The sequence below is a fragment of the Enhydra lutris genome, unplaced genomic scaffold (assembly GCF_002288905.1).
Source record: "Enhydra lutris kenyoni isolate GAN:26980312 unplaced genomic scaffold, ASM228890v2 scaffoldscaffold21, whole genome shotgun sequence".
Lineage (NCBI taxonomy): Eukaryota > Metazoa > Chordata > Mammalia > Carnivora > Mustelidae > Enhydra > Enhydra lutris.
In genome coordinates, this window is record NW_019154105.1 from 53,209,471 (window position 1) to 53,225,757 (window position 16,287).

The 16,287-nt window shown below is 39.1% G+C and overlaps 1 protein-coding gene across 2 annotated transcripts in view; it reads left to right on the forward strand.

The window, feature by feature from the left end:
* Positions 1-16,287, forward strand: part of LOC111149101 (potassium voltage-gated channel interacting protein 4) — a 1,200,286-nt gene that overhangs the window by 1,161,676 nt on the left and 22,323 nt on the right. Inside the window, exons 4-6 of one of the 2 annotated variants that reach the window (XM_022506024.1) lie at positions 5,717-5,737; positions 6,433-6,502; positions 14,681-14,751. In XM_022506024.1, the coding sequence (XP_022361732.1) occupies positions 5,717-5,737; positions 6,433-6,502; positions 14,681-14,751 (162 nt within the window). The remainder of the gene's footprint in view (positions 1-5,716; positions 5,738-6,432; positions 6,503-14,680; positions 14,752-16,287) is intronic. The other variant, XM_022506025.1, reaches the window with a different exon arrangement.

A 16,287-nucleotide genomic window follows, 5' to 3' on the forward strand; every position in this document is an offset into this window, starting at 1 on the left:
AAGTCCGTGCTTAGACCTCGGGAAACTCGGACACAAGGTAAGTTTCAGCAGCCCACTGTGGGGTTAAGGGGCACTTCCTGTAACCTTAGCCTCACTCTCTTCACCTTTAAAATGAAACAATTGAACTGGGTTTTCTATGAAGTTGCTTAAACATTCAAGTTTCCTGATTCTGATCAAGAGATGACTCTCGGCCACTTTCTAATGGTCAGTCTCTGCTTGCTTCCTCATCTGAAAAATGGAGGTAAAGCTAGCATCTATCCATTCACAGGAAATAATCCATGTAAGCCATTTAATACAGTGCTTAGAACACAGAAAGTGCTCATGTATTTGCTTATCATCACGGTACTTCTCATGCTCACCATCATCATCATCCTCGTGTTAATTGTCATAAAAAACCTACTTCATTAGTGTTGATATTAGCAGTAGGAAAATATTCACTGTATATTTATAATGGATTTTGGCACTCATATGCATCATGACCCTATGTAAGAGAGCTGAAAATGATCACTAAGAAATGCATCTATAAGGCCCCACAGGACAAGTGTCTTCACCACCTGATAAATGTATGGCAGTTATGTGCTAAGAAAATCTCATTCTACATTTATTGCATCCTGATCATATCATGGTGAAGGGTTTAAGAAGTAATAAAGGAAACTCGCTGGTCAGAGCAGATTAATGTGGTAGACAGCAGAGTGCCAGGAAACTCCAACTCCTTGACATTTGATGAAGTAGTTCATTTAACCTGTCCTAAAAACTGCAACTTTTTCCAAACCTCTTTAGTGTGAAGCTATTCATAATTAGAGTAAATTGTATGTGGTGAAGAGGCAGACGTGTGCAGGTCCTTGCTGGACGAAAGGCAATAATTTCTCCAAAAAAAAAAAAAAGAATTTAACAACAATTTCCACAAATCTCACAAAATACAATTTCATTATATATGTGCGCACGCGAGTGTATTTTTGTAATCAATGTCCCCAGTTTTGATTGAATGGCTTCCTTTTACATGCGGGTGTCTTCAACACAACCACGATAGATGGCTCTGGGAGGAAATAAACACTGTGTGTCCTCCCAAAGGAAGTATTTTTATGGATGGTGCACCAGAAGACCGCTTCTTCAGTCCTAATAGAAAAAAGAAAAATGATAATAATACAGAAGGCAAAACAACATTGCAATTAAAGGTCAGGGAAATATGAGTTTGATTCCATGGAACTTTAAATTCCATAGAGCAAAACTGGAATTTTTAAAACTCAGTCCAGTTTTTCACTCACTCAGTGCCTAGAACAGTGCCTGATGCATGGAAGGTACTAAATAAGTATTTGTTGAAAGAACAAGCAAATGCATAGCTCTGTGAAAAACTGTGATTCCAATGAGTTACTTAGTTTTAATTCCTCAACCTTCACTTTCCTCATCTCTAAAGAATCACCACCTTTCAGGGTTAGTGAAAATGTTAAACACTGTATGTAAGAAGGCCTTGAATACAGGCTCAGTAAATGTCTGTGGTTGTGGTACTGTGGTCCAGTAGATTTCCCTCAAAACATCCTGTCTGCATGAGAAACACACACATCAATTTATCCCTTGGAGGAATCTGCGCAAATGCCTTGATGCCCTCTGATAATTTTCAAAGTGATGATTAGGTTCATGAGGGAAGCAAATTATTGGTGTATGTTCATGGGATCTGGTGCATGTCAAATCCCCATGTGATTCTGGCCAGCACATATAGACGTGAGGCTTTCTCAAAAACATGTGGCAGGGGTACAGACCAGTGCAGCCTTTCTGGAAAGCAGTGTGACCGTGTTTGTAAAGAACCTCACGACCGCTTAAACCTTCTGGTCTAGGGATTCTCCTTCTGGGTTAGTCATTAAGAAAGAACCTTAGGTGCAATCAGCTGTTTGTGCTAGACTATTAATTACATCCTTATTCCTATGTAGTCCCCCAATGCTGAAATGTCCTTAGTGTCCAACAATATGATAAATTCAATGTGTACATAATTAGGCTGCCGTTAAAAATAATGACATGAAAAATGTTCAGGATGTATTGTTAAGTTAAAAATATAATAAGGGGCTGCAAAACAATAAGATGTAAAACTATTGTATTATCCCAATTTTATTCATATCAAATTGTATCAAATTCACATCAAAATTTTCTCCAATTTTAAATTAATATGCTTAGATACATTACCAAAATAACTTTACAGTAGTATAATTATGGGCAATATTTGTTTTCTTATTCTTTTTTTAAAAAATATTTTATTTATTTATTTGAGAGAGAGAGACAGAGACAGAGACAGAGAGAGAGCGAGCCAGCTGGGGGGAGGGGCAGAGACATAAGCAGGTTCCCTGCTGATCAAAGAGCCAGACACTGGGCTAGATCCTGGGACCCTGAGATCATGCCCTGAGCCAAAGGCAGAAGCTTAACCAGCTGAGTCACCGAGGTGCTCTTTCCTTATCCTTTTCTACAGATAGTTAATTTTTGCAGAATGATCACTTTTTAATAATCAGACAAAAAGTCACCAGAAACCATAATACAGAAGCCATTGGGCTTACAGAAGCTTATAATAACTTCCCAAAGTGGATAAGTGAGGCTTTTCTCACTTTCCCTAAATCTAAGAATTCTACTACTGCTTAGATCCTTCCTCGTAGAGTGAAGAGAACCTAATGAATAAATCCATACTCAGATGTGTAAGACTTACTAAAGGTGCTAATACATTATATATTAATAAAAATAACTTAAAAAAAGAAAAGGAACATGTTGGAAATAAACTGTATTATTTGAAAAAAAGTATCATCCATTTAAAAGGTCACCAGAGGAATTGATACTGCTGAGTGATTTGATGATGGTCATGTTAAAGCTTCAGTGGGAGAAAATTTCAGAGCACAGACACTTGGAGCATCTCTGAGACACACACTGCTAATCATTCACCAAATCCACAGTCTGGTCTTCTTCCTGGGCACACAAGAGTTCGCTTATTGTTTGGGGTGGATGTATTAAGTGATTTCTAACCAACAAAATGAGAGTGGAAATTATGTATAGCCCTTTGCACTTCAAGACCTGGCCCATAGGCACCTCCCACAGAAGCTCCTCAGTGGTCCTTTCTCCTGCTGGATGAGACCGTCCATGGACTCTAGAACCCCCTCTGATGGCCAAGCTTTCATTTGCCTCTGTCCCTTAAAGATTCTGGGAAGAACCATCAATTTAGATGGTTAGATGAGCAAGAAATACACTACATTTTTTTAAACTTATATAATTGGGGGCCTGTTTGCTAATGTTACTGCAGCAGGAGTTAACCTAATATAGCTACATTGTTCATGGCATACATTTGGCTGTATACACAGCATGATCAAATCCATTCTTGATGGAGAGGTGGAGATACCATTCCACAAAAGAGGTGAGGGAAAAGGTAGATAATAGATCATTTGTACCATTTCATAAGTCCCTAGAGTCCTATAGAATTTGGTTAATTTTTCTCACCTAAATGTAGTAACATGCATTGCTTTTCCATAAGAACTCTTAAGAATAAACAAAAGATCATCACTCTCTGGACTTACTTTTACCTCTTTTGACTTATTTTTGAACTTTCTTCTTCTACTTGGATGGAGGCCCCATGAGGACAAGACCTTTGATGTGTTTATTGCTGCTGCCCTGACTTTCTTGAAACATTCTAGAAAAATAAGCATACACTATGTATTGGTTAAAGATGTAAACTGATGTAATGAATGCAAGATAGATAAAGACAACTTCACCTGGTAAGGCCGACCACCCGAAACGTGGCCAGGAGCTTCCAGATGGCAGAGAGGGTTTTGCCTGACACAGACATGTGTTTGAATATAAACACATCTGATGCAGTCAATTTCTAAATTTCATTTCATGTTATAAGATGTATCTATCAAACATGGCTAGAGATCAAAGGCAGCTGACAAGTTTGCTGAGGGCAGATGTCCCTTTACTTCCCATCTTCACCACTCACAAGAGCCATTCTACCTCCCAGATAGGTTTCCAGCTTGACCTTTCACACCCGATGACACAGTCATCTAATTGCTCTCTTCTTGCTATTCCAAGCAGATGGCTCAGAATTAAATAGCCAATAAATCACAATTTCCATATGTACAGGGCTCAACTACAAGTGTTCATTTGCTCTTAAAATTGTTTCTGTTGCTGCCAAATAAGAGTCACGTAGTTAAAAGTTTGGAGTGATTAGCTAGATACATGCCCTTTTTTTCCTTTTGAGGTTATAGCTGGTGATTGTTCATTCATTTATATCTTAGGACTCTCTAGAAAAACTGAACTAAGAGATGTTCCTATATACAGGAAGAGATTTATTTTAAGTAATTGGCTTACATGATTGTGGAGGTTTAGCCAGTTCAAAATCTGATGGGGGAGGCAGACAAGCTGAAGACTCAGGAAAAAGTTATAGTTGGAATCCAAAGACCATCTGCCATAGAACCAAGAAAAGCCAGTGTTGTGGATCAGGTCAGAAGGTACAGGCTTCTGTACAGGATTCCCTTTTGCTCAGGGGAGATTAGTCTTTCATCTATTTAGATCTTCAACTGCTTAGATGAGGCCCACTCAAAATATGGAGGACAATCAACTTTACTCAAATGTTGTTGATTTAAATGTCAGTCACATCGAAAATTCCCTCATGGAAACATCCAGAATAATGTTTGACCAAGTACTTGGGCATTGTGGCCCAGACAAATTTAAACATAAAATAACACAAACATAAAATTAACTGTAAACAATTTTAAAAATAAAATTAACTGCTTTTCTTCTCATTTGTTTTTGATTGCCTTTTCTTTGATCCGATCCTCTTAGGCCCTTGGGGGTCATTATTTTTACGAGGGTCATCTAATCCCTAATCTTGCGGTGATCTGGAGAGTCTCAAGCCCACATTCCAGCTCCCCCACTGGCTAGAACATGACCACAGAACCTTCAGTTCTACCTCAGTGAATGTGGACACCTAAGTCATAGGTCTATTATAATGATCAAATGGGAAAAATATACATTGACAAGCTCTGTAAACACAAGTTCACATTGAAGGCATTATTTTAAATTGTGTTCCTATATCAAAGGTCCTACCTTTCAAACCAATGAGTGAGAAAATAGAAAACTTCTCATGTAAGGCACATTTTAGTTGTGAAGTAACAGGCTCATTGGAATAAAGAAAGATCAAGTTAATAAATCAAATTTATTCATGAGGGGGCAATGATTTTGAGGATTAGGAGAAGCCTTAACACCACAACAGATGATTTTTTTAAGACCCCAGGAACAGTGTCAAATTTAAAGTACACAGAATATCTGTATCTCAGGGCAGGGAAGTTAACATACCCTTGATGCTCCCCAGTGAATCCTGGGGAGAGCCAGACAGCATGGGAGCACCATGACAGCTGAGACAGGTAAAGTGGGGCTGTTTGTTCCTGAGGAGCCACTCAAAAATACTGGACAGAGTTTATCATCTCGCCACAGTCAATGTACAATTAACATCCCATATGTGACTTAATGTCAGATTGTTACGTAATTATCAGTGTCTATTGCTTCATGAGTCTCTACACCTCAGATTCCTGACCAGAACATTCTTTAACTCCAGAGAGTGGAGGAAATTTTGCTCTCATCTTTGTCTATGATTCTCTTAGTCTTCATTTTCAGCACCAAGACAGACCTCTTCTAACATTTAAGATTTCAGTTCCTTTTGTAGAAAATGCCCTATCCACTCTGGTACAGGTAGCCTTGCCCTCTGTCCCACCAGGTCAGTGGTCCAACATTAGTGGAGTTCCGAAGGTCAGTATCCATCAGTCTGAAAAGTAACTCCACCTGTGGAACAAAAATGGAAATTCTTTATGTTCAGGACTCTTTCTTTTCAGACCCTTCTCTCCAGAAGTTAAAAAGATCTTGCTGTCCTATCTCACTCAGGGTCACCTGTTACAAACCATGCTATTATGCACTCCTGAACACACTGTGAACAGAAATTAGTAACTATTCCTCCTTGCACCACTCCTACATGGAGTATACCATTTTCTCACTGAACTAAAGGTACTGTGGGTCCAGCAAATCACCAGAGAAACATGGCACCAAGATTCAGCAAAGAGCACATCATAATCATCTTGTGATACCATTCCTGTATGAAAAACAATGTAATTTCCTCTTACTTTGTTGATAATAAACATTTGTATCCTTAAAAGCAATGGTGTGTTTTTTCATGTGTCAGCATGGCTTTAATATTTATAATATGTGAAGATCTTTACATCTGTAATTTTTTTTTCATTCTGTGGGACCTGGAACAAAGAAGAGTTTATTGTGTGCTTTTATTCCCTTTGAAAAATGGATGGATATTTCACTTTCCTTGGTGCAGCTTTGTGCAGTAGACAGTTTCATTTCAAAATGTGCAAAAAAATCAGTTTTATGAACACTTTGCTCATATTGCTTCTCTACCACTTTCTTTAGGAATGTCCCAGTGGTGTTGTTAATGAAGAAACCTTCAAAGAGATTTACTCACAGTTCTTTCCGCAGGGAGGTAAGTGAAAATGTGGACTTGTTAACGTACTCTCCATTAGAATTATGCTTGCAATCTTGAATTTGGCTTTATCTTTTATGGCATGAGCCTACATTTTTAATCACTATGTAAAAGAATTAATACACAGCATGGAAGTGCATATAATTTCCAATGTATCATAAAAGTGAGCACCTTACAAATGATCAGATAACCAGGATTTCTCCTTCAGCTGAATGCAAGAAACAGTATTACTGTGTATCCCATACTACGGCTCTCAAACACACATCACCTTTAGGCCGCAATGGCTCAGTCCAGGATATGCTACAAAGCTCTTCAGCATGTACTGTAGGTATCATTTGATTCTTCCCACTATCAAATTAGGACAAATATAATTATCCTCAATTTTCAGATGTGAAATCTGGGCTTTAGAGAAGTTAAATGGTTTGCTCAGGGTCACACATCCACTAATGGGTGGATAATGGCTTAGAACCTAGATCTTTCTAGAGCCTCACCTAGTGTTCTTTCTGCTCTTTCTCTTTTGGGACCTCTTGTTATCACCCCTCCCCCCGCATCTGAGAAAGTTAATACCACTCTAAATATTAATTTAATTGGAAAAGAAACAAGGAAGGCGTGATGATAACACATACCTGTTGGAGATGAGTGAAGAGATCTATTTGCCCCTAGGCCTTATAAGTTCTCTTTCATTCAACAGGAGGCCCAGCTCAAACAGAGTCTACTGTGTATCCAGCTGTGTGTTAGGTGCTGATAATGAAAGAGGAAGAAGATGTGGTACCTGCCCAAAAGAATATTCCAGTTTAGTGCTGCAGATGGGCAATGTCCAAATGAGGCATTAAGTGCGAAGATAGGGGTTTAAATCACAGCATTAATGAGAGCACCGTGCAGGAACAACAGGGCGAACATAAAAAGGAAGGCATCCAGACTAATCGACCTGAGCTGTGGCAGCAGCCATTCCTGAGGTGTCCAGTATGTCCCTGGCCCTGACCCTGGCACGCACTACCCCTCACCTCCCAACTATCTTAGCTGTGACTCTCCCTTTTTAATAAATACTGATATCAAGATGCAGAGAAGCTCACTGTTTCCTTATCATCCTCTTTGACTGTTTCCTGCATAAAGGAGCCCCTATCCTCTCACACCAAAGTAACTGCAATAGTTTCTAAGTTAGTCTCTGCTTCCAACCCTTCCCTGCTCTTGCAGCACATTTTTTTTTTCTCAATAGGAGCCAGAGTAATCCTGTTCAGTGAAAGACAGCTCCTGTCACTGCTCTACTCAGAACCTTCCTTTCCATCAGAGTCTAAGCCACACCTGTCTAGTGACCTGTAAGCTGTGATCCCTGTTCCCTCTCTGTCTTGTCCTCTCCCTGCTCCTACCTTGCCCCTTTGGCTCTCTATGTTCCGGCCACACCCGCCTCCTTCTAATTCCTCAGGCACAGCTGTTGAGCTACTGTTAGGACCTTTGAACCTGTTATTCCCTCTGCCTGGGATTCTTGCTCTCCCAAATAACCATCTCAGCATCCGACCACCTTCATTCCTATTCAGATGCCACTATCTCAGCAAGGCTTTCCTGGCCACCCTATCTTAAACCACAACCCCTTGGACTCCCCATGCAAACTTTATGTTTCTCTTTAGCACTCAAGAGCACCTAATAATACATGTTTTACCTCTTTCTGTTGTTGCTTATTGTCTCTTTCCTCACTAGAATGTCTTCTCCCAGGGACCGAAGGGTTTTGTGCATTGTTCATTGCTGTGAGCACCGGTGGTAGAAAAGTCACTGACCAGTCATCAGCCTTGATTGTATTGTGTAAATGAGTGAAAGCAGGAAGGAAGGAATGACATGAGCCTCCCATGTTGGCTGGGACAGTACAATGGAATAATCTCTGCAAAAGGCATTTTGAAACTTAAATATTAGTTTCAGACAAAAATTAACTTCTCTTTTGGTTTTCAATCCATTTGGTTTTAGATACTTCAGTGGGTTGAAGACAATTTTGTGTGTGAATTGTCAAAATAGACATTTTCATTTGCTATGACCGTTAAAAGGAATTAAATTAAAAAGAATTCTTTTATAAGAACTAAATTCTTATAAAAGAATTAAATTAGAATTCTGAGAAAACACAAGGTGACCCATTATTACATGAATTTGGATATATCATGGGTGACAGTTCCCACCCACCCCATCTCATTACTAACAGTTCATGGACAGCTCTTGGTCATAGGGCCTGATGCCCAGATGTAATGGGTCCATTGTCTGCCTTAAGAAAGAATTTGGAATATCATTTGATTAACTTGTCTATTTCTAAATTATTGAAAAAACTTGGCATTTCTGAAGAAAAATCATGTTTACATTATAGCTAAGTATGTCAGCATATTGATAAACAGTAATATCAAAGCATCTAGCACAAATGGAAGTCTTTAAGTTATTTTTTTATTATCTCAAGTGAAAGTTATTGCATGCTAGAAATGGGATACAGCTCCACATTAAAAATTTATCTTTATTTGAAAAATAACATTTTGGCATTACAGAACATCTACTTAAGCACAATCCTTTGCAAATGATTCTTGTTGCAAAATCCAACGGGATTTGAGAGGAAAAAAATCACTTTGCTTTCTTAAAAATTCTTTGATTATTCATGTTAATTGAATGGATAAATCTTAAAGTACCAGGCACTACTGAAGGAAATGACATATTTTAAAGAAAAATGACTAGCAATTTAAAAAATTAATATTGCACATGCAAATTGTATCTTGCACATGCAAATTGTATCTTGCAGTGCAGCTGGAAAGAGGGATAGGTCCTATGGAAGGACAGAATCTCTGATGAGAGGCAAATTCATGTCATGGTCATCCTCACGCTTCTATGGAACCATTTATTTAGGTCTGAAAGCAACAGGTTTCTCATTATGAGCCCAAACAATGATGGGTCCATAAATCGCCACATCTCCCCATTTCCTGTAGGAAAAGACTATGTCTTCTCTACAGAACCTCCTGCAATTTGTAACGTGTCAGGCTCTTCGTTTACTCTACTGCTTCATCAGATGGTTTACCAAGCACAACCTGTTTGGTGTTCTGGATGTCAGCACAAGAGGTGTGACCAGAAGTGTCTGGTTTGTGAGGGATAAAGTATGCCTGCTGGAAAACCAGCCGAGAGGAAATGAATGGCTGGTTGGTGTCCTTCCTGGTATTATTACGGCAATACTTTTTCAACTCCACATACAGTGGAAGCTTTAGAGTGTACACTGTTAGTTCACTGACCATTTTAAAAGCTTATGAAAAGTGCAGTTTCCTGGGCTCCTCTTGCTCATGTTGTAGGGATTCTGCACCTACTTTGTCTGTATGAGGCACCTGCTAGCTATGGAAGGAACAGATGAATTAGCTCCACTCAGAAGACTAAGTCAACAAATGCCTATGGAACCATTACTGTGTGCAAGGCACTGGAGGCACTTGGACAGGGTCAGGGGCATGAAGATTTTTTTAGTAACACCAGCCATAGAATATCCTTCTTGTCCTAGGACAGTTTTTCTGAGGATTTTCAGGGTGATTTATAGAGGACTTATCAAACAGAAACTATTATTCGTGTATATGAACATGCCTTACCAGAGCAACAGTGTTTTGAATTGTATATTCAAATGCATTAAACTAATTCTGTACCTTGGGCTTGAATTCAAGTGGAGTAGTGATTTTTGGTAGGAAGAAAAAAATCAGCCAGATTGATCCACAGACCTGGATCATGATAATCAAGTACATTCTGAAATTTATTAATATAGATAGATTTTTCAATCAAAGGGTTAGTTGGTATTATTGATGTGGGTTGGAATTAAATGGGTTAAAGTCATTGGACTAAGTTGAGTCCTGGGTTTGTGGATAGATTGTCACCATCAAATGGTGACTCAAATGGTGCATTTCTGTGGGTCTCAGGTTGTTCCTCTGTAAATTGTGGAACAATACTTTTACAACATTTATAAAATGTGGAATAAAGGAGTCCTCAGTATTCTTTCCACTCTACACATTCTTTTTTTTTCTAGGAGCTGGTGTTGGAATGTCTTGATTTCATTAACAACTCTATCATTAACCAACTAGGTAATCTTAGCTAAGTCACTGAAGGTACCTGCAAAATTTTCCACCTTTGTTAAATGTAGATAAATAACTAAATGGTATCCAAGATCCCTTCCTGTCCTAAGCATCTATAAATGTTGTTCCCCAACTACAAAAGTTCTACATTTAATTTTCTACTTCACAAGTAAGATTCTAAGAAACTGAGGCAATCTCAGCATATCAAACTCAGGAACTGTTTTTGCCGTGTGTAAAGAAACATGGTCAAAGGAGACTTTCGGGTCATGTGAAGAGAAGAGAGATAGTTTTGTCTTTTTTGAGCTCCCAACTATAATGAAATCTAGAATCCAGGATGCCTGTTATTCATTGTCTTAGTAAATGTGTATTGAGTATCTAAAAAAAAAACCATCAGATGAAACCTGACCATTGATGCTTTGTGGACACTTCGCCTTTACTTCATGTATCTACCTCTGTGTCTAGTCAGAGACTTCCAGGGACTTAGCTCCTTCCTATCACTCAGTCAAAGCTCAGAACCTCACTCCCTTTCTTCAGAAACTTTCACAGTCTCCAGACGCTGTCAGAAAAAATCTGAACTCCAGCAGAAGTCACAATAACACTTCATGACATGATCCTACCAATCTTTTTTTTTTAAGATTTTATTTATTTATTTGACAGATAGAGATCACAAGTAGGCAGAGAGTCAGGCAGAGAGAGAGAGAGGAGGAAGCAGGCTCCCCGCTTAGCAGAGAGCCCGATGTGGGGCTCTATCCCAGGACCCTGAGATCATGACCTGAGCCTAAGGCAGAGGCTTTAACCCACTGAGCCACCTAGACACCCCTCTACCAGTCTTTAGTGCAGGAATTGACATCAAATTAGAACTCCAATCTAGATACACCTAGACACACAACAGAGATTTCACAAAAAAACAGGAACTTTTTCAGGTAGAAATGTATTATATCTGTAAAAAAATTACTCACATTTCTTTAAGGTGGTTGTCTGTGAAACAATAATTATAATAGATAATATTTATTGAACATTTAATATATGCTTAGGACTGTCTAAGCACTTTGCATATTAATATCTCATTTAATCTTTTTGGGATGACCCTATGAAGTACATACTGGTGTTATCATTTTGTAGATGAGGAAACTGAGTCCCAGAGAGGTTAAGCAACTTTCCCAAAGCCATGAAGTTGATGTTTGGTAGAGCTGAAATTCAAACCCAGGCAGTTCAACTTCACTACACTAGTGACAACTGCTGTCTGCACACTATATCTGGGCTGGAAAACTGGTTTAACTTCCAGGGGACTTGCCAAGATACGTTTATAGGAACAAGGAGTCCTCTATATCACATCAGGGCAAACCTTGATCTGTCCCATGTGTCAAGCTTTAAAGCAAGAGTGACCCCATTTAAGAAGAAAGCTAATTACTGTATGTTCATGTTAGCTTATTTTCTTTTAATTTAAAAAAAAATTGCCAACATTGTTTGTTCTGAGCCATTATTCATGTTAAATCCTGCTTGCTAAGGTAAAGGCGTGTACCCTGATTGTCTAAATAGGATACCAAGAGACCTACTTAATGGAAGCTCATTATAAAATATGCAAAATCTCTTTTTTTCTCCGTCGGAAAGTAAGTTTAACATAACGCCTGTCAACTCCTATCACCATAAGGCACTAAATAGTTCAAGAAGTCTGTGTAACAGCACTGTTGAGAGCAAAACAACTTTGTGAATAAAAACAGGCTGCCGATTCTTGACAACTCTGTAATGGCACTTCCCAAGAACGGTACGAAATCGATTATAACCAAATCCCTAGTAATAACCTATAGTCAAAAGTATTTCTTTCTGCAACTCATCAATACTGTGTGGACATTCACTCAAGACACAATTACAGGACATATTATTTAGACCCAATTGTGGTCCCTGGTTAGTTCATAGACAACAGTGTTAATAACTCCTATGTTTAAAAACAAGTGGTTTCATACAGTGTATTTAAAAGAGGTAAAAGACAATGCCACCATCATTTTGAGAAACTGAGTGTACAGTCTACCTTATAAAATATATGGTCTCCAATAGCATTTACCACTGGGGTAGAGCATTCAGGAAAAACCATCCACAAGTGGGCCATGGGTGCTTGAGAGCTGGGAGGGAAGTTTCTATGACCTCTGACCTCTCTTATTTGGGAAGGGCGATCCTCTCCTCCTGCTACTGTGACTTAGTTTCTTGACAGCCTTTAAAAAGGCAATTTATAAAGTAAAAGGTGAATAAGAAGTTTTGTTCAATCCCAATAAAAAGTAAAGGTTAAAAGTTATAAAATAGAAACAGATGAAATTTTAAACAAAAGATAAAAGCCTGGAGCCAATGAGCTGAAAGGTTATTTTTTTTTCCCCTAATATAAAAAAGGTTAAGGTAAAAGCCTGAAACCATGAGATGAAACATCTAAAATAATCAAGTAAATTTGATCAAGGGTCAAGAACAGAAGCACTGAAAAATGAAAACTGCACTGAGAGAAGAAAACGGCAAGAAAAAAATATACTTTTGGAGTATCTGGGTGACTCAGTGGGTTGAGCCTCTGCCTTGGGCTCAGGTCATGATCTCAGGGTCCTGGGAATGAGCCCCGCATCAGGCTCTCTGCTCAGCAGGGAGCATGCCTCCCCCTGTCTCTCTGTCTGCCTCTCTGCCTACTTGTAATCTCTCTCTTTCTCTCTCAAAAAAATAAAATAAAATCTTAAAAAAAAAGAAAAAATATACTTTTAACATGAAAAAGTAGAAAGCTCAGAGATGAAGGGAGGCCACGGAGAAAAGAAGAAGAAGAAAAATGGGAAAACCCATCAAAAGCAAGCTCAGTGGAAGCATTGGATCTCAGATATACTCCAGAGTTATCAGGCAGCATTGTGAGGTGCTAGGGACGGAGCCCTGTCCCAAAATGCCCACGGTTACCCAAGCCGTGAATCCCACCCAAGGCCCAGGGGCCCTCAGGACCCCACACTCCTACCATGGCCACAGAAACTTCCCAAGTCACTCCTGTCCTCAGTTCATCAGGCCACTTCACTGGCTGTGGGCTAGCCTGATTTTCCAGTCAGAAGGACTCCGTTTCATCCTGCTTTACTCCTAATTGACTGTGTCACTCTGGGCAAGTTTCCTAAGCTCTCTGAGTCCCTAGCTTTATCTGAGTTGTAAAAATGACAAACACATTCATAAGCACAAAACTAAAAATGCCAATTCATGTGTGTCTCACTATTAGTATTGTTTTTAATTAATTTATTTATTGGAGAGAGCAAGAGAGCAGGGGAAGGGTAGGGGGAGGGGGAGACTGAGAGAACCTCAAGCAGACTCCCCGATGAGTTCCAAGCACACCTGGGTGCTTGACCCTGAGATCACCACGGGAGCCGAAATCAGGAGTCAGATGCTCAAACGACTGAGCCACCCAGGCACCCCTCTCTCTTAGTATTTTTATTACTTTACTTGTAGAGATAGCCCCTGCCAAGCACCAAACAATTTCCACATGCGTCTCACTTATTCCTCACGCCCACCTATGGTACAATTACTCATCTCAGCACCAGAAACACCACCCAAGACACCCAGGTGCTCAGAGCATTTCTAGCCACAACCTTACAGAGAATGTGTATCATCAATGGCCTCTGTGTGAGGAGCTCACTCTCAGGAATCTCAAATTACAATCCTCTCCAGAATGAAGGTGCACAGCCAGGAAGAAAGCACAAGTACAGGAGATGGAGTAAATTTTCCTAAATAAGAGGAGGCTTCGGTGTGCTGTGCCAGTCTTCAGTAGGATATTGAAATGCTGCTTTAGGGGTGCCTAGGTGGCTCAATTGTTAAGTTCTGCCTTTGGCTCAGGTCATGATCCCAGGGTCCCGGGATTGAGCCCTGCATCAGGGTCTCTGCTTAGCGGGAAGCCTGCTTCTCCCTCTCCCACTCCCCCTGCTTGTATTTCCTCTCTCGCTGTGTCTCTCCCTGTCAAATAAATTAAAAGAAAGAGAAAAAAAGAAAAAGAAAGAAAGAAAGGAAGAAAGAAAGACAGACAGACAGGAAGGAAGACAGGAAGGAAGGAAGGAAGGAAGGAAAGAAAAGAAAAGAAAAGAAATGCTGCTTTAATAATGCTCCCTTTCCAACATTTCAGACTCGACAACGTACGCACACTTTCTGTTTAATGCGTTTGATACAGACCACAATGGAGCTGTGAGTTTTGAGGTGAGTCTTAAACCATTTTTTAATATATGATTTGACTTTAGACACATGGGAAGAGATTTAGACTATTTACAAGGAAAATCTGAGTTGGTAGTTTGATAACTTTTTTTTTTCTTTTTGAGACTTTTATTCTTATTATTATTGCTGCTGTTATTATTATAGATCACTGAGCATGAGAGCTACCTTAACAGAATTGTGTGTTATTACAATGTTGTTGACTATAAGTACAATGCTGTACAGCACATCCCTAGAGTTTATTCCTTTTCCTTAACTGAAACTTTATGCTCATGGGTCACTGCTCATACCCCCTGCTCCAGCCGCAACTGAACTCTAGGATTTTGATTATTTAGATAATTCCTGTCGGTGGAATCACGCGGTATGTGTCTCTCTGTGATGGCTCAGTATGCCCTCAGTTTCATTCATGTTGCTGCATATTGCACATATTTTTTTTTCTTTTTAAAAATAAATAGTATATTCCATTGTGTGTGTAAACCACATTTTCTTTATCCATTCATTCGTCTCTGGATATTTATGCTGTTTCCACACCTTAGATGTTGTGAACAGAGCTATAATGAATATGGAAGTCTAATATCTCTTTGAGATCTTGATTTCAATACCTCTGGATAAATATCCAGAAGTGGGATTACCGAATCACATTGTATTTTTTTTTTAATTATTTGAGGAAGCTCCCTACTGTTCTCCATATAGTGGCTGCACAGCTATGATTCCCACCAACAGTGTGCAATTGTTCCAATTTACTCACATCGTCAACACTTCTTATCTTTCATTTGTTGGATAATAGCCATCCTGATGGGTTGAGGTGCTATCTTATTGTGGTTTTTATTTGTATTTCCCTGATGACTGGGGATGTTGAGCATTTTTTTCATATACCTGGTGGCCATTTGGATATATTCAGAGTCATGCACATTCAAGTCCTCAGCTTATGTTTTAATTGGGTTGTTAGATATTTACTATTGAGATGAAGGACTTTCTTATATATTTTGGAGATAGCCCTTTATCAGATACATGGTTTCCAAATATTTCTTCCCATTTTGTAGGTTGCTTTTTCACTCCACTGATTATATCCTTTGTTGCTCAGAAGGTTTTTAATTTAGCACTTGTTTATTTACTCTTTGTTGCCTCTGCTTTTGGAATCATATCATGAAATCATTGCCAAGACCAATACCATGAAGTTTACCCCTCAGGTTTACTTTTAGGAGCTTTATGGTTTCAGGTCTTATGTTTAAGTTTTAATCTATGTTGAATTGATAATTGTATACGGGATAAGGTTAGGATGGAATTTCAATCTTTTGGGTGTGGTTATCCAGTTTTCCTAATACAATTTGTTGAAGAGACTATCCCTTCCCTTTCCCATTGTGTATTCTTGACATCCTTGTCAAAGATCATTTGACCATATATGTATGGATTTACTTCTAAGCTTCCTATTTTGTACCATTGGTCTTGATGTCTGTCTCTATGCCAGTACCACAGTGTTTGGATTCTATAACTTTGTAATATACTTTGAAATCAGGAATCAGG